Raw genomic sequence first — 26,407 nt, forward strand, 5'->3', positions numbered from 1 at the left:
GAAACTGATAGAATAAGAATTGGGCTTAAAAATAAAAACTGGGGCAAAATTGTTCAACTATTGCTGCAGTCCAGTGATTGAAACAAGATAAAAGACACTATATCCATTTGAGTGAATCACTTCAGGGTGTGGCTCTTCTAATGCATAGACTCTTTTACTTGTTTCCGTCATTTGACTGTGGCTATGCTGGAGCACTGCCTTTAGTCGAGCAAATCGACCCCAGGACTTAATCTTTGTAAGCCTAGTACTTATTCTATTGGTGTCTTTTGCTGAACTGCTAAGTTACGGGGACGTAAACACACCAGCATCAGTTGTCAAGCGATGTTGGAGGGGACAAACACAGACACACATACATACACATTTATACATATATATGACGGGCTTCTTTCAGTTTCCGTCTACCAAATCCACTCACAAGGCTTTGATCGGCCCGAGGCTATAGTAGAAGACACTTGCCCAAGGTGCCACGCAGTGGGACTGAACCCAGAACCATGTGGTTGATAAGCAAGCTACTTACCACACAGCCACTCCTGCGCCTATTATATGAAGTTTATGAAGTCAATGAACCTTTGTCGAAAACCACTTATCCAGTTTATTGCTCTGTTTGCTTGGTCTACATTTTAGACGATGTTAGCAACCATAGATCAATCAAGAGATAAAAAGGCAAATTTAGACCTGACAGGATTTCAACCCAGAATGCAATGCAACACAACTTTAAAAAAACTTTACTGTTTTAACTTCAGTAAATCATGACAATAACAAACAATGCCAATCAATACATCCAAGCACATTTGTTATTGGTTTCTTCATCTTCCACTAATCACTACATTGAACAATGTAAGTAGTAGGAACACATGCAAATTTAGCAATAACTCAACAACAGGAACTAAAAGACAATGTTAAGTTTCTCTTGAACTGAAAACACAACATGTATGAAAGATTATAAAATCATTAGTATCGTTATGGTTTAGATATTTTCATTAAAAAAACACATCCAGCTATTATCTCAACACATCAATCATTTTACTTCTCTTAACCCTTTAGTATTTAAACTGGCCATATCCGGCCCAAATATTCTGCCTGTTTTATATTCAAACTGGCCATATCTAGCCTCTCACACCTAACCTACAGTGACATTCTAAAAATAAACAATCATATCATTGAAACCTCAAAGCTATAGGATAATGCATGATTAATTTGAAAGAATTTGAATGGAAAAGTATTACATTTAACAGAGTAATCTGAACACTAAAGGGTTAATGGTTATAAGAACTACAATCATCTCAGAACTAACCATAACAGATATGCTTAATGAGAAACTTTAAAATAGAAGCATTCTCTGATTTGAAAAGAAATATAGCTACTATTTTTAGAGTATCAAGCAAATTTGGAAGCTGCTGCCTCTTGGGTTCAAATAGAACTTGGTTATTTCTACAGAGAATTGGCACTATTTCACTACAATTATGCATCAAATATCCTTGAGAAAAGAACACAAAAAAAAATTATTTTATATACAAAGACCCTAGTATGTAATAGATAAACTGGCATAGGAGCAAATAGGGCTGGAAATAAGAAAAAAAATTTGAACCCCTAGGTTTTTTTCCATGACGCAGAGTTTCTTGTGAAGACAATCTTTGGTCAGAAACTGAGTAATCACCAAGAACATTTATAATTTCTACCCTGAAATTACCAGGTGTCCCAGAATGAACTATCTATTTCAGTGAAATCAGACAACATTTTTAAAAACTCACTTTTATTTATGTTTATCGTGTTTAATATGTGTTAGAAGCGTATAAATTTTTAATTTTGTTTATAATTTTATTCTTATTTTAATGATTTTATTTTCAGTTCTATTGGCTTCCGCTTATCTATTCCATAGTGGTTTTGTTTGTTTTTTTTTCAATTTGGCTGCCACCATTTTCTATACCTTCATCCCCAGGATGGAGCAGTAGTTTAGCTGAACATAAAGAATGCATTTAGTTAGCAGTGCAAGAGATAACTCCTCAAATGCTTCAAAATGTGTTTCACAACACTAAGGGTAGATTTGAAAATTGCAGGGATGCAGACAGACGGAGCACATGTTGAAAATTTTCAATAAAATTTTGACATAAGATTTATAAATCTATTTGTTTTGGTATCATAAGTAATAAACATAAAATTTGGTCAGTTTTTTTTTTTTTTTTTTAATTTGACCAATTTCATTGAAATAGATAGTTAATTCAGGGACATTTAAATGCCCTCAACTATTTTTGCTGATAAAAACTATACATAACTACAGCTGCTACTAGTTTACATTATTATACTGCACAGGTTGAAGCATAAGATGACTGTTTTTATGTTGGTAGTCACCAAAGCAAGGGCTCAGCCATCACCTATGCTAATTTAAAATTCACATTTTATACTTTGAGTAAAAGACCAACCCCTAATTGAAGGAAGATTTGTTAAGGTTAAAAAGTTATATGCTACATTATACAGCATATACACACACACACATACATTGGGTCATTACATAAATAATGCGGTTCTTTTTAATTGCATGAACTAAAAGTCGGAGGGAGACAGGATAAACTACCTGCATCAACTTGCTTTAAAAGCAGGTAGCAATTTTACCTTGTCCTTATTCTTAGTGCAAGTATAGAGGAGTGCAGATTCTCTGCTCAACTCTGTTATGGTTAATGCGACAATCACATGCTACACACACCTTCCTTCCAAGCACTGCTGTAAATAGCAGCAGTGAGCTAGAAAGTTAAAACTTAGTGCACATGCACAGCAGAGTTCAAGGTCAATCTGTACCAAGTGGTTTCACTCTGCATGCTTTAGCTTCGTTACTATGGCAACAGTCCGGATACTTATTGATCAGACCACATATATATTAATTGGTAAACATTTACAAGTGCCAATCCAAAAGTAAATATGAGTCAATTCCTACTAGTGGCTTTGTTAGATTTTTTAAGCTCTTATACCAACAACCCAGAAAAATAAAGCTAATTCTAATTCACTGAGTCAAACATTGTCACAGCCACACCAAACATGACTTCTACAATAAATAGCAAAAATCTGGATAAATGTTATGAACACAGTATGCAATAGAACAATGACTTGGATGCAAAAAGATGAATTATTATTGACATTGCTGTACCTGTGACTGACGCACAAAGATTCCATGGTTTTCGGGACTTTGGAAGTAAGTCTTGCCTTGTACAGTTCCATTGTTCTTACCTCTCGGTTCATCTAATACAACTCCAACCCATTTCCCTGAAAGAATAAAGTAAAATTTTTAAAAAATAATACAACAGGGTCACACAATTATATAAAACTAAAGGCAATCTCTGTTGGTTTTCTTTTTTTGTCCATTTTTTTTTTAATGTTATTAAATATTTCCACCTCTTTGTGACCCCCCCCACCCCCACCAGCCACCCTCATATAGATATACACACACCCACATCGCATATACGTACACACACACACACACACGACTGCATATACATACATACACACACTTGGAAATAGTTGAGAGCTGATGACAAGAAGGCATCCAGGTGTAGAAAATCTACATCAAACCACTCTGTTGAACCCATGCGAGCATGGGGAAGTAGACATTAAAACAATAATGATGATGATGATGATGATGACTATTTTCACTGTTAAATGTGTAACCCCAGTGTTACTTTTGGGGAATGTGATATTTGTAATATCAGTTAATACAGTGATAAAGCTATCATCATTATTATTGTTTAACATCTGCTCTCCATGCTGGCATGGGTTGGACGGTTTGACATGGAGCTGATCAGCTGGGGAGCTGTCCAGACTCCAATTGTCTGTTGTAACATGGTTTCTACAGCTAGATGCCCTTCCTAATGCCAACCACTTAACAGAGTGTGTGGGGTGCATTTTACATGCCACCGGCACATGTATGTTTCTGCAGCACCAGTATGGGTGTGTCTATGTAGCACCAGCACGGGTGCATTTACGCAGTGCCAGCACCTGAAACGACAAGCCTATATGAGTGGAAGACTGCAATTTTACTTAGCCTGATGCATCTTATCAAGTACAGCAAATTGCCAAATCTTCCAGTCCCTTATGCGATTAAGTTATAAAACCACAGTTCTCATCCTAAACCCTTTAACATTCAGATTACTCTGCCAAATGCAACGCTTATCTATTCACATCATTTTGAATTAATCATGCATCATCTTGGAGCCTTGAAATTTCAGTGGTATAACATTGTAGGGTAGGTGTGAAAGGCTGGATCTCGCCAGTTTGAATATAAAACAGGTAGAATATTTGGGTCTGCTATGGCTGGTTTAAATGCTAAGGGGTAAAAGTAATTCTTACAGAATGCACTGAACATGGCATCTTTATACAAGAGTAATTCAATACTAAGTTCTTAATTTCTGGTAGAATTTTTGCTATTGGCCATCATACTGATCCAGTACCTTTAAACCACACTACCATCACCATTACTAATCAGTTATTTAGTTTGTTTTTTTTTAAATTTCATTTTCAAGAAATGAGTTAATAGTCCAACCCTCCTTTTCTGTCATCATTAATTGTTATATAAATCATTAATCTTTTAATTAGATATAAGGATGGTTGTAGTGGTAACAGTCAACAGAAGTCCCTGCCAGTACATTACCGGCACTCATTTTATCAGCTTTTGACAATGAAATGTAGAGTCAACCTTGGGAAGATCTCAACTCATAATGCAGAGGAATGTAGCTCAAAACTGAAGAGAATCCACTACTTTTATTAAACCATTAAATAACAAACACATTGTAAAATATTATACAATCTCAACTTCATGTTGCATGCATGCACACACACACACATATATATATACAGAGAGAGAGAAGATGAACAAACAATTATAGATGACATGAATTCATTTGAAGGAGATGTTACATATAACAAAATTAAAATAATTCTTTACAGCTGTTTCAAAGTTATGGTGAATGGTTGATATTATTATGCATATCAACAGGTGCAAACAGGTGAACATAATGAGACAATACTACTCACTGCAAATAAGCAAAAATGTTATCAACTTGCTTGAAGCAAGGGGAAATTACAGAACATTTTTTTGTATTTCTTATAGGACTATTGACCTGGGCTATTTTACCTTAATTAAGAAGTTAGAATTTAAGAATTCCATCAGTCCAAGCACTAATTCAATGCTTTTCTATTAATTCTAAGTTTGCATTAGCATCTTCTTGCCAACTATGGGTGTGTGTGTGTATGTGTGTATAAAGTATTTCCTGAAGTAATGTTAAAAAATTTGGGTGCTGATTATGTTGAATCAATTTACAATTGAAGAGCATTGTAGTTCGCTTGATACATTGTGGCACAGAGGTAGAATAATAACTGAAAAGGTAAATGAGAAAAGCTTCTAACAATGAAAAGATGAAAGTTGAAAAAACTTTATATATATTTCAGACAGAAAGCCCATCTTCAGAAGAGTACAGTCAAAGAAATGTGTGTCTATATAGATCCTGATCTTTTGTATGAAGTTGAAATATTTAGGAAAAATTGCAACACATTCCAGCTAAAAAAATTTTATATCATGTATTATTTTAGAAAATATATAACTTTACAGTAAAAAGTTAAGACATTTAAAAAAGTTTGGTAATTAAAACAGGGAATCTGGTATTTTAGAAAAAAATGTCTAGTATTTCTAAAGTTTAGCATTTTTAAAAGTATATAATATTCTAATAAAAAACATCTTGTGAAGTGAAATAATGAAAAAGAAAAATCTTCAAATAGATTTTTAAATGAATTAAAAATAAAGTTAATGAGCATCACTTAATGACTTAACATGCTAATTTTGTAATGATGTCAACAAAATTTGTTTGAAAAAATTATTTACACAAATATGACCGAAATTGTTTTACTACGATATGCAACATATTCTATCATTGCAGATTTGATAAAATAATTCTTTAAAAATAAATAACCTTTCATCCACCGAAGAAGAGCAGCCATATAGATGACTTGTAATGTCCATTTACCAGCAGTTAAAACAGACACACAAACATATAAAACAACTGGGAGATGCTACTTGTTTACTAGTGATTGATCAAAGCTTTGATATGTCAAATAAACACGTTAATCAATATTGCTTTCTCAGTGTGGATTAATGAGGTTTAAACTTCAATACTCTTGAGAACAGCTAAACAATGAAATATGGGATTTATGGATAATTGCTTTACTGACATTGAGGGCAACTGAGCAAGTTCAACTTTCATGTTTGACACAAAGATAGAAAAACTTGGTCATCTATTTAGCCTGAAGCATTGTACTTAATTGAAAAACAACTGCAGTGGTGGATTTGGTACAAATGGTAATCAACGTATGTATTTTAGAGTAGCGACTTTATTAGGTCACTAAGCTGAGGTCAAATCTGAATGGCCACAATTTTTGCATTTTGCCTTTCGTAATTAATAAATTATGTACCAGTGGTATTAAAATATCAAAGGTTCTTCTCAGATTCTGTGGTGTATATTTATATATCCCCCCACCCCACTGGACAGGACAATGGTTTGTCACAGAATTATTCATTTTTTGCCGGCTGAATGGACTAGAGCTATGTGAAATGAAGTGTTTTGCTAAAGGACACGATGCATCACCTCAGTCCATGAAGTGAAACCACGATCTTACAATCACTAAGCCATATGCCTCTACATACCAGTAATATGCCAGGGTTCAAACTATACTTGTATCACTGGTGTTTACTCAAAATAACATACAATTTAAACTGGTTTCAGTCGTTGAACTGTGACCATGTTGGAGCACCATCTTGAAAGATTTTACTGAAACAAATTGACTTCAGTACTCATTTTAAAGTCTGGTACTCAGACTATCGATCTCTTTATTTCATGAACTCTGGGAGAATGGAAGTTACAGGTGGTCTCAGCAGGATTTGAACTCAGAAAAAAGGGAGTGATTGAAAGCTGCCTGACACTCAACAGCAATATCAATAACAACAAAACTGCAGTCAATGGTCTTGAGTTAAATTCAAAACCCAACTTACTAGCTGGCTGATTAAAAAAAAAAAAAGTCAAGGGTGGAGGCACGGCTAACAAATAGAGAATAATTATGAATCACATTTACTCTTTTACTTGTTTCAGTCATTTGACTGCGGCCATGCTGGAGCACCGCCTCCAGTCGAGCAAATCGACCCTAGGACTTATTCTTTGGATGCCTAGTACTTATTCTATCGGTCTCTTTTGCCGAACCGCTAAGTTACGGGGGACCTAAACACACCACCATCGGTTGTCAAGCGATGTTGAGGGGACACAGACACACAAATACACACACATATATACACATATACGACGGGCTTCTTTCAGTTTCTGTCTACCAAATCCACATATTTCCAAGATAAAAGGACAGTGGACAGTAGACTAAATGCCTGAAGCTCTGATTGGGCTTGCAGTTAATGGTGTAGCAAAGAGGAAGGCTATAAATGTCATCACTAAAGAAGCAGAGAAGGCTACGAGGTGGCTTTGGGTAAACAGGGCAGACAAGTGGATTACTGTAACTAGGATGCAAGCTGGGATCTGATCAACCCCAAATGAGTCAACCAGGTAAGGGGGTCTGTTGTTGAATGATCTGAAACCACTTGAGAGCTCAGAAACATAGCTGATGATGCATCCCAGAGTATCTATAAGATGTGGAACTAAAAAGTAAAGCTCTTTTTTTATGACTTTTCTGCAGGGTTTCCAAGACTGGTAAGAGGGTAATGGTAGAAGAGACCACAATTCATGGGACATCCTTAGACCAAAGACCTAATCTGAATAATTACAAAAAACTGGACTCTGCTAAAGGTACCTAAGGATCAGGTGATGGAGTTAAACCAGATGAAGTATAAATTAACAACCCAAGAACTGGTACCATCCATCTGAAGGACTCTGGCACAGTCTCCCTCCAGTTTGATTTCACTTAAGATTTGGGTTGGACTCTGAGATTAAAGACTCTTGCTTTAAGTGCCACACAGAAGAGTCCACTCAAGCATCATGCAATTTCAAAGCAAACTTTAATTGCATAGTTATACATGTGCCCTACACATTCTGGGTTCAAATTCTATTGGATCAATCACTCAAGAAGCAAAGTACCAGAAATAAACTCTATAAAATTCAATACTCCTTTACTTGTTTCAGTCATTTGACTGCGGCCATGCTGGAGCACCACCTTTAGTCGAGAAAATCGACCCAGGGACTTATTCTTTGTAAGCCTAGTAATTATTCTATCGGTCTCTTTTTGCCGAACCGCTAAGTTACGGGGAGGTAAACACACCAGCATCGGTTGTCAAGCAAAGGTGTGGGGACAAACACAGACACACAAACACAGATACATATATATATATATATATATATGATGGGCTTCGTTCAGTTTCCGTCTACCAAATCCACTCACAAGGCTTTGGTCGGCCCGAGGCTATAGTAGAAGACACTTGCCCAAGGTGCCACGCAGTGAAACTGAACCCGGAACCATGTGGTTGGTAAGCAAGCCACTTACCACACAGCCACACAATCATCAATATCCCATTACTATAACTGTATAAATAGCCATGGGCTAATTTAAGAAATGTACTTCTGTGGTAAGGCATTAATCGCAGAAGCATTAAAGAGTAATCAGATTATCATCTTCATTTTATGAACTGATATTTACACTGTGTCTTTTGGTGTTCTCTCAGATTATTTTCTGATATGATAATCACATATACAATTACCAGTACCTAAAGGTGCAGTTGAATGCTAGTGAAAATCCTAATTTCAAAGTAAAGTACGTATGTAAATATGACACGATATCTATACTATAATAACCTTTTATCAATGACCAAAGTATATACTAGTCAAAGTGTAACAAACAGGATTAGCTTAATGGCATAATCAATCATTATAGTAAATATATTAGACTAGTTTGTTAGTTTCATGACTTCAACACCAAGCACTTGGTTAACTATCTACTGCTTCGTGTCTCAAAGATAATTCTTTAACAGACAAGCTTTGTTATTTGTAAATAGGTGCCATGATAAAGTATATCATCATCATCATTTAATGTCCGCTTTCCATGCTAGCATGGGTTGGACGATTTGACTGAGGACTGGTGGAGCCCAAAGGCTACACCAGGCTCCAATCTGATTTGGCAGAGTTTCTACAGCTGGATGCCCTTCCTAATGCCAACCACTCCAAGAGTGTAGTAGGTGCTTTTACGTGTCACCTGCACGAAGGCCAGTCAGGCGATACTGTATATAAAGTATATATCAATGTAATGCATGGGAGTGGGGGGGGGGGGTGATTTGAAAATAGGTGTGTACACTTATTCTGTTACTTGTTACACTAATTAAACCACAGCCATGCTGGAGCACTTCCTTAAAAGATTTAAATCAACTACAATACTTTCAAGTCTGGTACTTAATCTGACAGTCTCTAATTGCTTGAATGCTAAGTTACAGAGATGTAAACAAAACAACACCACATGCTTACACACACACACACACACACACAAACACATTCCATACAGTTTCCATCTACCAAATTCACAAGATATCAGCCAGTCCAAGGTTATAATAGAAGACAAATGCTGAAGGTACAGCAAAGTAGGATTGAATTTAAAACCAGATGAATGTGAAGTGAACTTCTCAGTCATACAGCCATACTTGCACCTTAAATTTGTTTCTTTTTTTTAATACCTGGATGCCTTTCTTTTCATGAACCATTCATATCTCAGACAGACTGAAATCCATAAAGTAATAATCAGAACACAATACTTATAAAGTTGGAACTGAGATCATTAAGTGAAACCTCTTATCTATCTTAATATTCTTACAGATACTGAATAACTGTGTGTGAGTGTGTGTATAAAAAGACCACCTTTGGTCATAAATGCCCATAGGATTGCAGCTAGAAAGTTCCTCTCTAAGGCACAATTCTAGGCAAGGTTGTTTATGAAAGACCAGCAGTCGCCCATGCATACCAGTCTCCCCTCTACACACCACCAATGTTATCCAAGGGAAAGGCAAAAACCAGTACAGCTTGGCACCAGTGACATTGCAACTAATTACTACAGCTGAGTGAGCTGCAGCAGCATGAGATAAAGTGTCTTGCTCAATAACACAACACACAGCCCAGTCCGGGAATCGAACTCACTACATCAAGACTGTGAGCCCAACGTTCTAACTACTGCACCTTCACTTCCCAGAGCATCGTGACATGTAATCACAGAGATATGAGTTTGAGTCCACAGCTAACCACCTACACTTTTTTCTGCAAAATAGGGGTAGTTTATCCTGTTCAGGCTATATTATTAGCATTATCCTGCATTTGAGAATTTAAATATATATTCGCCATGCTGGACCACTGAACTCTACAGGTTTTTTTCATTCTCTCTCTATTTATTTCCTTTTATTCTTTTCTGTCAAAAAGTATAGGCTCAAAACACAAAAGATTTCCATTTTTCCCGGACGTCAAACTAATACACTTGTTTGTTGTTCCTACACCTGTCTTCGTCTTTTGTCTCTCTATAAATTTCAACACAGAATTTTGTCAGTGAACAGGTCACAGTCTCAAAGTGACGAAAATATTTTGACAAATTAAATTTAAATGTTGAAGTGAATCTAACGGTTTTTGTGTGTTTCTTAAATGGCTTATAAGCACCTTCCACGCTGCAATTGTTTTCGTTCCAGCACACGATCTCAGATCAGGTCACTTGCTATGCAAGTACATCTCCGTAATTCCGAAAGCTTGAGCCAGGCTGCCAAAACTTTGAGGAAAGCCATTACTTGTTGTTATATATTTATTTATTTGAAAGTGGTACAAAATACCTCATATGAAACATCATGGCTGCAGGCCAGTGGTTGCTGGTTAAATGCTTTAGCCTCTAGCGCTTGAGCATTTAAACCAGCTTTATCTGGCCCATATATTCTACTTGTTTTATGTTCACACTGGCTAGATCTGGCCTTTCACACTACCCAACAATGTCATTCTAAAAATAAGCAATCACGTCACTGAAATCTGCAAGCTACAACATAATGCATGATTAATTAAAGATATTCTGAATAAATAATTATTACATTTGACAGATTAATCTGAAAGCTAAATAGTTAAAATACTAGTAGCTTTTGGTGGAAGTGTAAATTATATAATTTAGGCAACAAGTTTTTATAGTTAGAATTTAAAAAAGTATATACTTTAGTCTCCGTTCATAAAAGATTAAAAATAAATTTGACAAAGAACAGAATAACTCACCAGTTGAAAAAAGTGTAGTGCCGATGTACGCCACTTGACCAAAAACTCCTTTACCAATCACTTCCACTCGAGTACCAACCTTTATCCGATCACCCATCTTCGGAATTTGAATGGCTGCAATATAAACAAAGACAAAATCTCAAATGTAGTCATGAATGCAATAATTTACTAACTAAGTTACATAATACAAGCAGTTTTTATTTAGCCTTTCTCGAGGGAACAGAAGTACAAAGTCAGCCTGTGTAGATATTGAACAAAAATGTATGATACCAAATCAGAATCCTCAAAATGCACTAATATTTGGTTAGTCCACATTACTCCATAAAGAGCATATGGTTGGTTTCCCAGGAGCTTCTGTGTAATCTTTTGACTTAGTCAGGGGTTCAACATCTCCCCATAATAAATTCCTGAATGTCTTTAAAACTGAACTACATACTTCAAGCCCTACATCTCAAGTGAGAAAATTTTTTGTAATGTCATGCTAACTGCCACCTTATCTCAAATTCATCCATCCCTTTTCTCAACCCACTATTACTGAGAAGGTCATGAGAGTGGACTCTTCTCTTAATTATAAAACTGTACTATTTTATAATGTAGGAATGATGACAAGGAAGCGATAACATCGGGGGAAATGGCCATGTCAAATATGCAGAAAAGAAGGCAGAAACCCCATATAATGTAGTATTCATGATCTATGAGTACACAAGTAGTGTAGTGGAATCAAAGACAGACTGAAAGTAAATAGAAAATCTCTCTCTCACAAATATATATCTGTGTATAGGCATAGGAATGGCTGTGTGATAAGTAGCTTGCTTACCAACCACATGGTTCCGGGTTCAGTCCCACTGCGTGGCACCTTGGGCAAGTGTCTTCTACTATAGCCTCGGGCTGACCAAAGCCTTGTGAGTGGATTTGGTAGATGGAAACTGAAAGAAGCCCGTCGTGTATATATGTATATATATATATATATATATATATATGTATGTGTGTGTGTTTGTGTCTGTGTTTGTCCCCCACCATCGCTTGACAACCGATGGTGGTGTGTTTACGTCCCCGTAACTTAGCAGTTAGGCAAAAAGAGACTGATAGAATAAGTACTAGGCTTACAAAGAATAAGTCCTGGGATCGATTAGCTCGACTAAAAAGGCGGTGCTCCAGCATGGCCGCAGTCAAATGACTGAAACAAGTAAAAGAGTGTATATGTGTGTGTGTGTGTGTGTGTGTATGCATGTGGTTGCGTATATATATATCTATTGAATGTTGGATAATGAATGAAAGAATGTGATCATGAACACAAGGTGCTATCAAAACGTATCCAGACTAGTTATGTCTAACCCTTTCAATACCAACCCAGCTGAAACCGCCTGTCTCTGTAGTACAAATGCCTTGTTTTCATAAGTTTTGAATTAAAATTTTCCACCAAACCTTAGTCACAATTTATGTTCCTAACACTGGCTTAATGACAACTAAGTTATTTCACTAAATTCTTTGTTATATTTAAAGTTAATTGAAAGAAGCACAGAGCATCTCAAAATAAATACGGTAACGAAAGGGTTAATAAAAAATAAATTAAGTTTTAACGTCATCTCCCTCGAAATAGTCACCTTGCACAGCAATACACCAGTCCCAGCATTCCTGATAATTTTGGAATACAGCCTGGGGGTCATTTTCGGTAAGCAAGTGAAGGACCTTCTTCAATTCACTTTAGATCTTGACAACAGTGTTAAAACAGAACAGTTGAGCTGCATTTTCATCTTGGAGAAGAGATGGAAGTCTGCAGGTGCTAAATTTGGTATTTAGGATGGGTGCGGAAGCAATACCATGTTATTTTTGGCAAGAAACTCACGAGTGAGGAGAGCTCAGTGACAGGGGGAATTATTGTCGTGAAGAATCCAATTCTCCACAGATTCGGTTGCTTTTGCTGAATGTCCTCTCTCAAATACTTCAAGACATCATAGTAGAACTCTCGCTTGACAGTCTGGCCCTGGGGGACAAATTCTCAATGCCCAATACCACATTTCCGAGGGTGACATTTGTGGAAGGTCTTCTAGATCAGGGGTTTTCAAACTGTGGTCCGCGGACCACAGAGGGTCCGCAAGGACAAGACAGGGGGTCCGCAAGGACATGACAGGGAGTTCGTGGACAGCAAATACTTTTTATGGACAATTTGATTCTATATATGTTTTTTAATCAAAATCTTTTAATTGACAATAAACCTATTTGTTAAATGCTGTTAAATAAATAAATGTAAAAAATATATGTTATTTTAAGCAAATATTTATGTATAAATTTCATAAGCGTTTATAAGGTAAAGCCTGAAATATAAAGGGGTCCGCAAGTCAAAAAGTTTGAAAACCTCTGTTCTAGATCACTCATTGTCTTCCAAGGATGCTCTTCCACTCTTGAAGCGCCCATACCACTCAAAACATTGCCTCATTATCATAAGCTTGCCAAAGCATGCTCAATGTCTCTGTAGAAGAGACATTCTCAAGTTTGACACAAAATTTCACATTGGTTTTTTTTTTCTTTTTGTTCCTGTCCATGACAAAATCGCAAACTACAGCATACAGGTGATCACAAAAACACAAATTTCACAACTTGTGAATTAAACACAGTGATGTCACTCAGAACATTGCCTCAGGAAGGTCACTGCCAACTCTCACTATGCATGCAACTGTGTGCTGCCATCTGTTGGTGCACTACAGAATTAGTCTGGGAACTTTTTGATACCACCTCGTACAAGTGGCCAAAACGGGGTTCCCCTGAAGGGTCTCTAGAGTAACTTTGCTCAACAGGGTGCATAACTTGGAGACGAGGGAGTCTCTACAGGTTAATTCGCTACTTCTCTGCATGGAGAGGAAACAGAATTTGCACAATACATGTAGCAGAGTTTATTCATATATTCCAAGCTGAGACTTCATTCCACTGATTGCATGAGTAAGTTTCTTGTGATGACCAAAAATTTGGAGTAAATAACCAATTCAAACTTCATCTTTCAGTAAACTAACATATATGTACATCATCATTATGCTCACTCACTGTTAAGAATTTGATTCCAATGAATTCATTTTACATGTTCTAAGATGGCTGCATAGGATAATGTTTGGCCAGAAAGAACTTTGACAAGGGGGCCATGAATTGGAGTGCAGTTGGGACTAAGTATCCTCATTGTTGGCCCTTTTTTCTTAACTTTACTATCATTACTTACAATGTAGTTACATCCAAAATGGTATTTGTACCTTCCTCATGGTCCAGTAAAGTCTTCAAAGTCCAATAATTACACACACACACACACATTCCATTTTGGTGGAGTCAATCTGTTGCAATATATATTTCTACCTATTTGGGTTTCATCAGTAGCAAGTATCCATTAGCAACTACAGATAATTTCAAATGTTGATAAGTCAGCAATTTTGGGGAAGGGAGTAAGTTGATTACATCAACCCCAGTACTCAACTGGTACTTATTTTATTGACCCTGAAAGGATGAAAGGCAAAGTCGACCTCAGTAGAATTTGAACTCAGAACTTGAAGACGGACAAAATGCCACTAAGCATTTTGCCCGCCATGCTAATGATTCTGCAAATCACTGCCTTAACCAAAATAAAACATTAATCTCCACTATGGTATTGAGCACTCTTTTTTTCTGACAGTCAACACTAAACAGACATACAGCATGCATACATTTTCACACTGAAGAAAACAATATTTTGTAGCAGGTTTACCCAACGTACAACAAATATGTCAAACAAGTTATTTTATTAATATTGCCATTCACTTATAACTATATAGTTAAGCACTAAAAATTGATTTATTAAGTACTAATTTCTCCAATCAAAAACAAGGATTTTGAAAATATTCTGAAATCCTGTTCATATTAACGATCTTAAGAATTTGTCTATTCTGCCTTTATTACTTTTTGATTTTCGTCGAGCTCATGCGGTACCTGTTTATTGAGCTTTTTCACCATACCAATCTTCTGCAGATCACGCGAGACCATTGCAATACCGACAGCAAGTGCCTGAGACATTTCTCTGACACTTTGACATGGGTTTTGTTCAACAATTGCTTTTAGTTGTTTATTGTCAAGACTGCACAACCAGCCTGTACCTTCTTCGTTACCATGCTCTCATCACCACTATGGAATTTCTGAAACCACCTTCATACTTTGGACCCCTCTACCCATGCTCTGTTGATATTGGCAGTGATTTGGAAGGCATTGTACCCAAGCTTGAACTCCTACAAGAAAAGTAAGCAAAGTTCCTTTTTTTGTCATGTTAATAATTAAGGGCGCCTATGATTCAAGAATGTTTTCTGTCTGAAATAAGTAGAAAATTATTTAAGAGCATACATCAATTACTAAGTATGTCGAAATTCCCCTAAAATATAATTAAAATACCAGGATAAAATTGTGTTTCAAAACACAACACTTAGAGCAGCCATTATTTTCGGAACAACCGAATACATACAGACAGACACAAAGGCTGACAGGTGCTACAACTGATGTTTAATTCAGTCACAAGGCCTCCAATTCTGAAAGATATAGTTGTATGGACCTTAATATTGACTTTGCTTTTCATCCTTTTGGGATCGATAAAATAAGTACCAGTTGAGTACTGGGATGGATTTAATCGACATCTCTCTCTCTCTCTGGAAATTGCTGACCTTGTGCCAAAATTTGAAATCCATGTTCGAGTGTTACTTGTTTTGTTTACTGTGACAAAGCAAAGGTATACAACTAATCACCATTAGGCATTTTGTCTGCTGCCATTGATTCTGCTAATCTACATAATGCATTACAAATTACTTACCTTAAATATATATTTCATTAAAAAAAACAAAAACCTGTTCCAGTTACATGCTTATTCTATTCAAGATTATTCAGCTTTTTCTTAGTTCATTATGCCACAAGCATTCGGACCTGATCTCCAGTTGAGGACAACCCCTTACATTCCCACTCCCTTGAAAAGGCCACTGACTGTCTCATATAGGTGACAAAGACATATTAATGAATGAAATTAAATATAACCACCCTCCTCTCTCCCTTGACACTAAAAACATGGAATTAACTTTCAAGTAAATTAATTTTATCACTTTGATAATCAGTTTTGGATTGTGGTCATTTAATACGGATAAATAAGTATAAACTTGATACAATTTCCTTCTATGCACCTAGAAATAAATATTGGTGACTTATGTGTCAAGTAAGAAATCTATAATAAATTTGTAACGCATCAATCTTAGTAGGACAGTGATATTGCCTCAAGCTTTTTGTGTTTTTTTTTAGGTGGAGAGTGAGGGGAGAGGGTTCAGACTGGACGTTTTACAATAAATTATTTAATCATTAACGATTGCAGCGTGGGTTCAACTCTCAATAGGGTTATTAAGCAACCAGATTAATATTGCTTTAATTCAATGTATCACACTTCGTCCTCTACAAAGTTGACCTCGTCCCTAATCGGAAAAAAAAAAATCGATATTTTAAATAATGATTTTTTTAAACCATAAAATACTGTTCAAATCTATAAATAGCTATGAAAATAAGTAGTTACAAAATTTACGCGTTGTTTTTGTCCTCAGGTCGGAACTAATCGCGGTATTTTATATGACTGGGCTTTTTCAAGCGGTATATCTCAGCCTAAATTTTCTAATGCGTCCTTATTTTAAGATATAAAGGAGACTTGGCTGCTATTTCTAGCAGATCATGTTCACGCGTTTTCGCCTTGAGAATACTCATGCCCCGAGTAGTATGTTGTTTACCCACCAAATCAACCTTGTCGTTCCATTTATGACCAGCCTGTCTTTTTTTTTTTCACACACACACCCCACCCCAACAGTATATCGGAGTACATTATCTAAAGTGGGTTCTCTTTTCAAAACAATAGGCTGCGATTTCGTGGTATATTTGACGGTCTGACTAATATTTCTTGTTTGTTGAGTGACCATGTAAAGGTCGCTCATCGAGTGTTAATGAATGAAAGTTGGTAGCGATTCTGCGTTGCCGAAATATCAATCAAATTTGATAGTACTCGGTGATTTTAAATAGACTTGCAACAACAACTAATAGACTCTGCGTTTAAGATAAGAAACAGGAAAAATTAAAAATAATAACGGGGTGACATAGTAAACGCATATGTTGAGATGAAGCAATAAAAAGAATGTCAAATTTTTAGAATGCATAGCATCAAAATAGGGAGGAAGGGGGTTAATTAAATGCGTTTAATTAGTCATATTCTAAAAGCCTATAAATGCAAATTCGACTAAATTTTAGTGAGAAGTTAGTCGAAATGAGAAATCAAAGCAAAAATTAGGGGAGGATGTGTCGAGATTTTTATAAATTCCAGGAGTAGTATTTTGCTTCGGCCTTCTACATTCCGAGTTCAATTCAAGCAGGGGCCAACTCTGCTGTCGATAGAATAAATAACCTGTCAATTATCGGGATTAATTTATATTCTTATAATGTATCTTGAATATGAATGTGGTTAAAACGTATAAAATTAAATCGTTACAATTATCCTGAGTCATATCTGCTGCAAGGATGGAGATGAAAGTTGAATAATAATAATAATAATAATAACGACGGATCAACGGTTCAGGAAATTCAGCTCACCTCCGAAATTGTGCGATCCTACTTTTTCTTGAAAAATTGGGGATCGAAATGTAGCAGACAGGGGTCGTTTATTCGTGGGTAGGGCAGATAAAGAAACACATCGCCTCGCTATAAAGGAACCGCTTCTTCGTCGAGGGGTTTTATGTACGGGAAACGGTGAAGGAGCAGCATCAGAAGATTCATTGGGTGCTTTTCGGGGAGTAGACATGATGAATAGCGGAAAAAATGTGGTTTCAGTAAATATGCATGTATATAAATCGGGCGTATGTGCTGACCGTAATTAACTAAAGCCTGCAATAGATTAACGGAATCTGTTGCGTCAACCTTATTTATTTATAAACTCACCGTCTGAAAATAGTCATTCTATAGCTATTTATATGCAAATAGGTATCAGTTTTTTAAAAAATAGACTTGATATCTTTGGATATGTAAATATATTACAAAAGGAAAAGAATGAAAAGCATAGCAAATCTAAATTAAAGAAGAAGGCTTACCGATGACAGAACTTACCTTTTTCACTGATGTCACAAATGGCGAATGATATGAACCGCTTAGAAAGCTTATGTTATTGTAAAGTTTATTGATATTGATTAATTTCATTAATTAATGATACTATTTTAATTTCGTTGTTACAACAATTAATAAATATTTTAAAATGTACATTAGTAGTTGTTAAATATTTTTATTAATTTTTGTTTGTAAATTTTATATCGTAAGGAGCCTTACGATTAAAAAGATGGCGTCGACACCAGGAGGTAAGATTTGTCAACAATATTAAAACAATATCTTTGATGCATTTCTCAGTTTGCTCTTTGTCATAAATGTAAAATATCTTATAATAAAGAAAATATTTTAGTTTTAACAGTTATAACTGTTATAGAATTTACAACTTCGAGTGTATGGTAAATATAAATATTGTTTCTACGTCGTCTGCTGTGTTTTAGGCTTTGGGGATTTGTCAAGTTAAACTCTTGAATTATAATTAAAACATCGTAATTTATGCGGGTGTTTAAAAAAATATACCGAGCTTATTCTAGAATCTAAACTAACCAAAATTTCAATTGACTATCAAATTCTAGTTGTCATTGAGTCGGAGTGTGTGTGTGTATATATATATATGTCGAAACATACATTTGAGTCTGGAGAGCCGCTTATCCAGCTAAGCGTTTTATAGGTACAAAACCAGTGGTCACTCTCTGACCGGCCATAGCAAACAACCTTATATATCTGTTATAGAATTTCAATTAAAAAAAAAAACGAACAGGTAAAAACTATTTCATGCAACAACCCAAATTTCATTTACAAAATATTGTTTTAAGTTTAAGATTTAACAAAAATATATTTATTAGTCACCTGAAACAAGTTTTAGTACCATATCAGTTATATTAAGAAAATTTGTTCGTATCATTTATATATTAAAAGAATATTGTTCATATGTAATCAAAGAATATTATCAACTCTAATGATTTAATTTATTTATATAATTTGTAATTTTATTTGTAAGTTTGGCATAGCATGGAGATTTTCATGTTCATTTCTCTGTGACAAAAGGCGTTCTTTTCAACCGGAAATATTCGGCGTTTCACACCTTTGAAACTAATTAATTTGTTTTCTCCCGTGGTTCAGATTATTATTGTTGCCGATGCAGACACCCAACGACCTCGGATTCTAGATTTCACCTAAAACAGATTATAATGCGTTGGACAAAATGCTTAGCAGCATTTCTTCAGCTTCTTTACTGTTCTGAGTTCAAATACTGCTGAGATCAACTTGGCCTTTCCTCCTTTCGGGGACGATAAAATGAAATATCAGTCAAGTACTGGGGATCGATATAATCGGTTTTCCCTCTCCCCTTAAAATGCTAACCTTGTGCCAAAATTAGAAAAAATTATTTTCTTGTGGAATTTAAACATTTTAGTTTGGGGATCGAATCAAGCTGTTTATGTCCTAGTAATCGAATTGCCTAGTTTTTTGTTTTAACATTAAAGTTGTTTAGCCACAACTCTACCTCGATCACTTAAATGTATGATTAAAGAAGTTCCAGCCAGGACCATCCCATCTTCCTCAGCAGAGTCCACTTAGGCCCATATTATCCCATGAATTCTTTTCTTTGCACGATTTGGTAGTAGATCAGTGGGATTAGTGTGGGATAATTAATGTTTACATCCTTTTCAATATAGATATTTGAAGTTCAGATATTTTATGAGAATTGTTGAAACAAGTATGGCTGTATAGTTAGAAAGTTTATTTTGTGATTACATGATTCTAAATTCTAGTGCACCTTGGGCAAGTGTCTTCTACCATAATTTCATATTGACCAATACATTATGAATGCAATTTGGTAGACAGAACTGTGTGAAAGTCCAGTATCGTCATCATCATTTTATGCCCACTTTCCTTGCTGGTGTGGGTTGGACAGGCTATCTCAATCCAAATTAATTTTTCTTTGGAATTAGTGCCTGTCTAGATGGGTTGGAGGACTGTTTCTCATTCTTGTGTTCCAGTTCTGACACGCTTTCAACATCTGGATGCCTTCTGAGCACCAGCCACTTTACAGAGTGTACTGAGTGTATTTTAGTGTGGCACTAACACGAGAGGTCACCATCTTCTTAAATAGACAAAAGGGTATTTTCACTTGACTCTGCTTGTTTGCTAACCATTATAATAAAATGTGCTGTGTGCCTTTTATCATAGCACCAACACTAGTGAGATTGCCTTGTGCCCTGCAACATTAAAAACCCATCATTATTCCAAAGGGTATCTAAATTCTAGGCAACATGTACTGAGAAGATAATAATTTGCAATATGCAAAAGAATTAATCAGTTAACAGGAAGTCTACTCAGACTGACTGTACTGTTACACAGGTGGCTCAAACTGGAAAACAGTTATTTAAGAATAACTAGGAGTTCTTAAATGTAATTTATTTTAACAGAACTATTGTAATAGAATAAACTTATGTTAATATCATAGGAATGGTGGGGTAGAGGTGAATAGTTACTTTTTAACGGAACATGAAAGTCATTGAGCTGCAGAGCCATTACCTCACCAGACAGATACTTAGTAACATTTTGTCTGTCTAAGCCAGGGGTTTTCAAACTGTGGTCCGCAGACCACAGGGGGTCCGTGGACAGCAAATACTTTTTATGGGAAATTTGATTTTATATATGTTTTTTAATCAAAATCTTTTAATTGACAATAAACCTATTTATTAAATACTGTTAAATAAAGAAATGTAAAAATGTTATTTTAAGCAAATATTTATATATAAATTTCATAAGCGTTTATAAGGGGGTCCCTAAGGTAAAGCCTGAAATATAAAAGGGTCCGCAAGTCAAAAAGTTTGAAAACCCCTGGTCTAAGCAACTAAACCCTTTGGTGTGTTGCCCAATGTGACTGCAACCCAATGACTGAAACGAATAGAAGAATAAATGATACACCATAGCAAACATTCTCTTTTAACATAGATATAAATGGAATTAAAACTGTTTTAAAAATATGTGTATATTTTATTGACAGATGAGGGGGATGCTGATGTACGCCGTAAGAGCAGAGGAATGTTGAAAATGTATTACGGAATAGACGAAGAGAAACTAGGTATGACAACTGTCGACCCATGTGACATTGACGGTGCCCATTTTAAGCATGATGTATTCCTTAACAAGCTTATCCGAGAGAAGTCTCTGACTGAGCTCATGGACAGAGAGACTGATGTAGTCCGTCAAATCCGTGCTCTGGACAGTGAAATGCAGACCCTCGTGTATGAAAATTATAACAAGTTTATAAGTGCTACTGATACAATCAGAAAGGTAAGAAACCTCTTAAAACTGATTTGGTTGTGAAGTCATCTTGTAAGCTCTTATCTGTTGGTATTGATGTTGGTGATATATATTTTTATTCACTTGTTGTTTTAGTTTTTATTTCCTTAAAGTTATGTGAATCTCCCTGGTTCTTTATGAAATTTTCCATTTATTTTCTCTGGGTTTTTTTTTTTATTGTTTATGCTTATGTCTGAGAAAAATGGATATTATCCAAAACTACCATATAGGATGGCATAGAAAACATATGGACATATTAGATGAACCCTAATTTCAGTAGTGCATATTTCGGCAAAAATATGGGGGTTTTAATGTATTAAAGCTTATGAAGGAGGGCTACTTTGCATATAGGACCTGGAATGATCTTTTTGAGACTTTTTTTTGTTTTTGAAAAAAATGCTTCTTATATGAACTCAAATGTGATAATGAAAACTCTCAAAGATAAGAGCAATGTGGAGGGATATAATGTTTGTATTGTTAAGGTGCAAGTATGACTGTTAGGTTAAGAAGTACCCCATATAACTACATGGGTTTGGGGTCAATCCCATTGCATGGCACCTTGGGTGAATGTTTTTGACCCACAGCCCAGGCTTGAACAGTAACTTGTGGATAGAATTTGGTAGACAGGAACTTCATGGCAGTCCATTGTGTGTGTGTATACATACATACATACACACACACATACACACATTCACACACAATATGGCGGCGAGCTGGCAGAAACGTTAGCACACCGGGCGAAATGCTTAGTGGTATTTTGTCTGCCACTACGTTATGTGTTCAAATTCCGCCGAGGTCGACTTTGCCTTTCATCCTTTTGGGGGTTGATTAAATAAGTACCAGTTACGCACTGGGGTCGATATAATTGACTTAATCCATTTGTCTGTCCTTGTTTGTCCTCTCTGTGTGTAGCCCCTTGTGGGTAGTAAAGAAATAACACATTCACGCACAATTTAATTGATGTTACAAATGTTTTTATTAACAAATGCTGACATGGGTTGGACAGTTTGACCAGAGCTGGCATGCTAAAGGCTGCACCAGGCTCCAGTCTGATTTGGCTTGGCTCATACTGCTGGATGCCCTTCCTAATGCCAACCACTATACAGTGTGTGCTGGGTGCTTTTAACTAGTGCCTTTTTTTCATGGCACCACCACAGGACCCTGGCAGGCCAGTCCTTTTCACCATTGATTGCAGCCTTAACACTTGTGCTGTGGAGGATGAGAAATCAATATTGTTGTCTCTGGTCTTGATAACTTATGGCATATTTTGGTTGAAGGTTGACAGCCAGCCATTTGAAATAAATGTTCTTTGAATACTGTAGTTCATTGCTTGTGTTGAATAAAAATAATTCTCAGTAACCATTTCTCATCACAACACTGTGCATAACATTTCACCACTTCTAATTCATCCCACATACAATTTATTTATCTTTATTTCAGATGAAAAACGATTTTAAGAAAATGGAAGATGAGATGGATTTACTGGCAACCAACATGGCTTCAATAACAGAATTCAGTGCCAAGATTAGTGACACCCTTCAAGATCAACGACAGCAGATAACAAAGCTTGCTGGTGTTCATGCCCTACTAAAAAAAGTATGTTGCTTAACTATAACCCCTTTTTTATCATATTTCTGTTGAAATAAGCTGTTGAAGTGGTAGAATCATCAAATCATTCTTTCATTTTGCTGTGACAATCTCTTTATAATATCAATACAATCTGGTAGAATAATTAGCACACCGGGAAGAATGCATAGTAGTAAATTGTTTTTTAGGAATATTTTGTTTTATTCTCATGAATCCTGTTATCTTACATTTGGGTTCATATTTCTGATGGAGTACATTGTCTATATCATTTAGTTAATCTAGAAGTTAATCAAGAATTTGGAGCAATTTAGTAAATCAATTAATGTCTTTATTAAACTAAGATAAGACTGTGAACTGGCAGAAACATTAGCACACTGGGCGAAATGCTTAGTTGTATTTCGTCTGTCTTTTTGTTTCAAGTTCAAATTCCACCAAGGTCGACTTTGCCTTTCATTTTTTTTCAGGGTCGATGAATTAAGTACCAGTTGCATACTGGAGTCAATCTAATCAACTTGAACCCCCCCCCTCCCAAATTTCGAGCCTTGTGCCTAGAGTAGAAAAGAATCATCAGCACACTGGGCAAAATACTTGGTCACATTTTGTCAATCTTTACATTCTGAGTTCAAATTCCATCAGGGGCAACTTTGCCTTTCATCCTTTTGAGGTCGATAAAATAAGTACCAGTTGGGCACTGGAGTTGATGTAATTGACTAGTCCCCTCCCCAAAAGATTCTGGCCTTGTGGCAAAATTTGAAACCATTATTAAGGCAATGTTCAGTTGATGTCTAAACAAGGTGTCCTTTGACGGAAGGGTTTAATTTAAATATACACGTTTTAAAATGAACGATCTCAAGCTTGGTATTTAAGGTATTAATTCAATTATGCATTTTCAAAAATCCTTTTACAAAAGATCTTTAGGATTTTAACAGCCTGAAATGTTTAAAATGTGTTCTTTAGATCAGAGGCTTTCAAACTTTTTGACTTGCAGACCCCTTTATATTTCAGGCTTTACCTTATAAACGCTTATGAAATTTATACATAAATATTTGCTTTAAATAACATATATTTTTACATTTATTTATTTAACAGTATTTAGCAAATAGGTTTATTATCAATTATACACACAGGATTTTTTTAATACATACTTAGTGAGAAGGATGTGCTTGCTTGGCTCTGCATGGACCCCCTGTCTTGGCTTTCCACGGACCCCCTGTCTTGTCCTTGTGGACCACAGTTTGAAAAACCCTGCTTTAGATTATAATTTTTCAAAGTATTAACCCTCAAAAAGGGAATGAAACATTTTTTTTGTGTGTCAACAGTTACAGATTGGATTTGAATTTCTAAAATACATCACTATGATACGATGATGATTGGACATCAAACTAACTGAAAGAGGATGTACATGTAAATATTCAAAAACTGTTTCATTATTAACCCTTTCGTTACCATATTTATTTTGAGATGCTCTGTGCTTCTTTCAATTAATTTTAAATATAGCAAAGAATATAGTAAAATAACTTAGTTATCATTAAGCTAGTGTTAGGAACCTAATATGTGACTAAGGTTTGGTGGAAGATTTTAATTCAAAGCTTATGAAAACAAGACATTTGTACTCAGAGCCAGAGCTGGTTTCAGCCAGGTTGGTATCAAAAGGGTTAAGAATTGTTTCTCTATTATATATTTTAACCCTTTCATTACCGTATTTATTTTGAGATGCTCTGTGCTTCTTTCAATTAATTTTAAATATAACAAAGAATATAGTAAAATAACTTAGTTATCATTAAGCTAGTGTTAGGAACCTAATATGTGACTAAGGTTTGGTGGAAGATTTTAATTCAAAACTTATGAAAACAAGACATTTGTACTCAGAGCCAGAGCTGGTTTCAGCCAGGTTGATATCAAAAGGGTTAAGAATTGTTTCTCTATTATATATTTTAACCCTTTCATTACCGTATTTATTTTGAGATGCTCTGTGCTTCTTTCAATTAATTTTAAATATAGCAAAGAATATAGTAAAATAACTTAGTTATCATTAAGCTAGTGTTAGGAACCTAATATGTGACTAAGGTTTGGTGGAAGATTTTAATTCAAAACTTATGAAAACAAGACATTTGTACTCAGAGCCAGAGCTGGTTTCAGGCAGGTTGGTATCAAAAGGGTTAAGAATTGTTTCTCTATTATATATTTTAACCCTTTCATTACCGTATTTATTTTGAGATGCTCTGTGCTTCTTTCAATTAATTTTAAATATAACAAAGAATATAGTAAAATAACTTAGTTATCATTAAGCTAGTGCTAGGAACCTAAATTGTGACTAAGGTTTGGTGGAAGATTTTAATTCAGAACTTATGAAAACAAGACATTTGTACTCAGAGCCAGAGCCGGTTTCAGCCGGGTTGGTAACGAAAGGGTTAAAGACAAGGTTAATAATCTGAAAATACCTTGTTTTTAAATTGTGATAAAAGTAATATGTCCAAATATGTTTTTTTTTTTTCCATGTGCTAATTGCATTTTCTTCACAAATTTTTGCTTCCATTTTAATTGAAATTGTTAATTAAATTTCTTTTTTTTTTTTTTGTCTTTGAATTCTAGCTCCAGTTCTTGTTTGAACTTCCAGCACGTTTAAAGAAATGTGTAGAGATGAAAGCTTATAGTCAGGCAGTTAGGTAAGAAACTTTGCTATAGCTGAATGTAAAGAAGAAAAAAATATTACTATTCTAGGATTGTCTTTGTTTTAATAACACTTCTACAATTCTAAAAAAATGTTTTTCTCCTTTGCTTAGACCCTAAAATTGATTGGATCTGTCTTTTTCTCAAAGTATTATTTTATAACTGCACACCCTTTCTATATAGTTTAACTGATGGGAAAAGTTTCATTAACTCATGCCAAAAAAAGTTTACCCTTGAATGAGCTATGCCCACACACTACTTCTTACATTTAAGTATGAGATGGTATCAAAAGGTTCCTTGACTAATTATGTTTAATAAAAAAAAACTTATTTACTCTTTTACTGGTTTCAGTTATTTGACTGTGGCCATGCTGGAGTACCGCACCTCCCTTTTAGTCGAGCAAATCTACCCCAGGACTTATTCTTTGTAAGCCTAGTACTTATTCTATTGGTCTCTTTTGCCAAACCACTAGGTTACGG

General features: G+C 35.4%; 2 protein-coding genes across 21 annotated transcripts in view; one reads left to right on the top strand and one right to left on the bottom strand.

Moving 5' to 3' along the window:
* The window catches only part of LOC106874338 (dynactin subunit 1), a 113,173-nt gene extending 94,672 nt beyond the window's left edge, over window positions 1-18,501 (bottom strand). For 6 of the 20 annotated variants that reach the window (XM_089362391.1, XM_089362389.1, XM_089362390.1 and 3 more), the window contains exons 1-3: window positions 18,350-18,394; window positions 11,247-11,360; window positions 3,140-3,255 (exon numbers count right to left, since the gene is read on the bottom strand). In XM_089362391.1, coding sequence (XP_089218517.1) covers window positions 3,140-3,255; window positions 11,247-11,343 — 213 coding nt within the window. In that variant the 5' untranslated portion in view covers window positions 11,344-11,360; window positions 18,350-18,394. Of the gene's footprint in view, window positions 1-3,139; window positions 3,256-11,246; window positions 11,361-16,056; window positions 16,700-17,855 lie in introns of those variants that run through there. The other 14 variants (XM_089362396.1, XM_089362394.1, XM_089362395.1 and 11 more) reach the window with 5 other exon arrangements.
* Window positions 18,502-18,579: 78 nt separating this feature from the next.
* The window catches only part of LOC106875028 (vacuolar protein sorting-associated protein 51 homolog), a 40,592-nt gene continuing 32,764 nt past the window's right edge, over window positions 18,580-26,407 (top strand). Inside the window, exons 1-4 of the mRNA XM_089362399.1 lie at window positions 18,580-18,610; window positions 21,373-21,662; window positions 23,112-23,267; window positions 25,851-25,924. Of these exons, the coding sequence (XP_089218525.1) occupies window positions 18,592-18,610; window positions 21,373-21,662; window positions 23,112-23,267; window positions 25,851-25,924 (539 nt within the window). The 5' untranslated portion in view covers window positions 18,580-18,591. The remainder of the gene's footprint in view (window positions 18,611-21,372; window positions 21,663-23,111; window positions 23,268-25,850; window positions 25,925-26,407) is intronic.

Source organism: Octopus bimaculoides, chromosome 14, assembly GCF_046866305.1.
Source record: "Octopus bimaculoides isolate indiv1 chromosome 14, ASM4686630v1, whole genome shotgun sequence".
NCBI classification, from domain to species: Eukaryota; Metazoa; Mollusca; class Cephalopoda; order Octopoda; family Octopodidae; genus Octopus; species Octopus bimaculoides.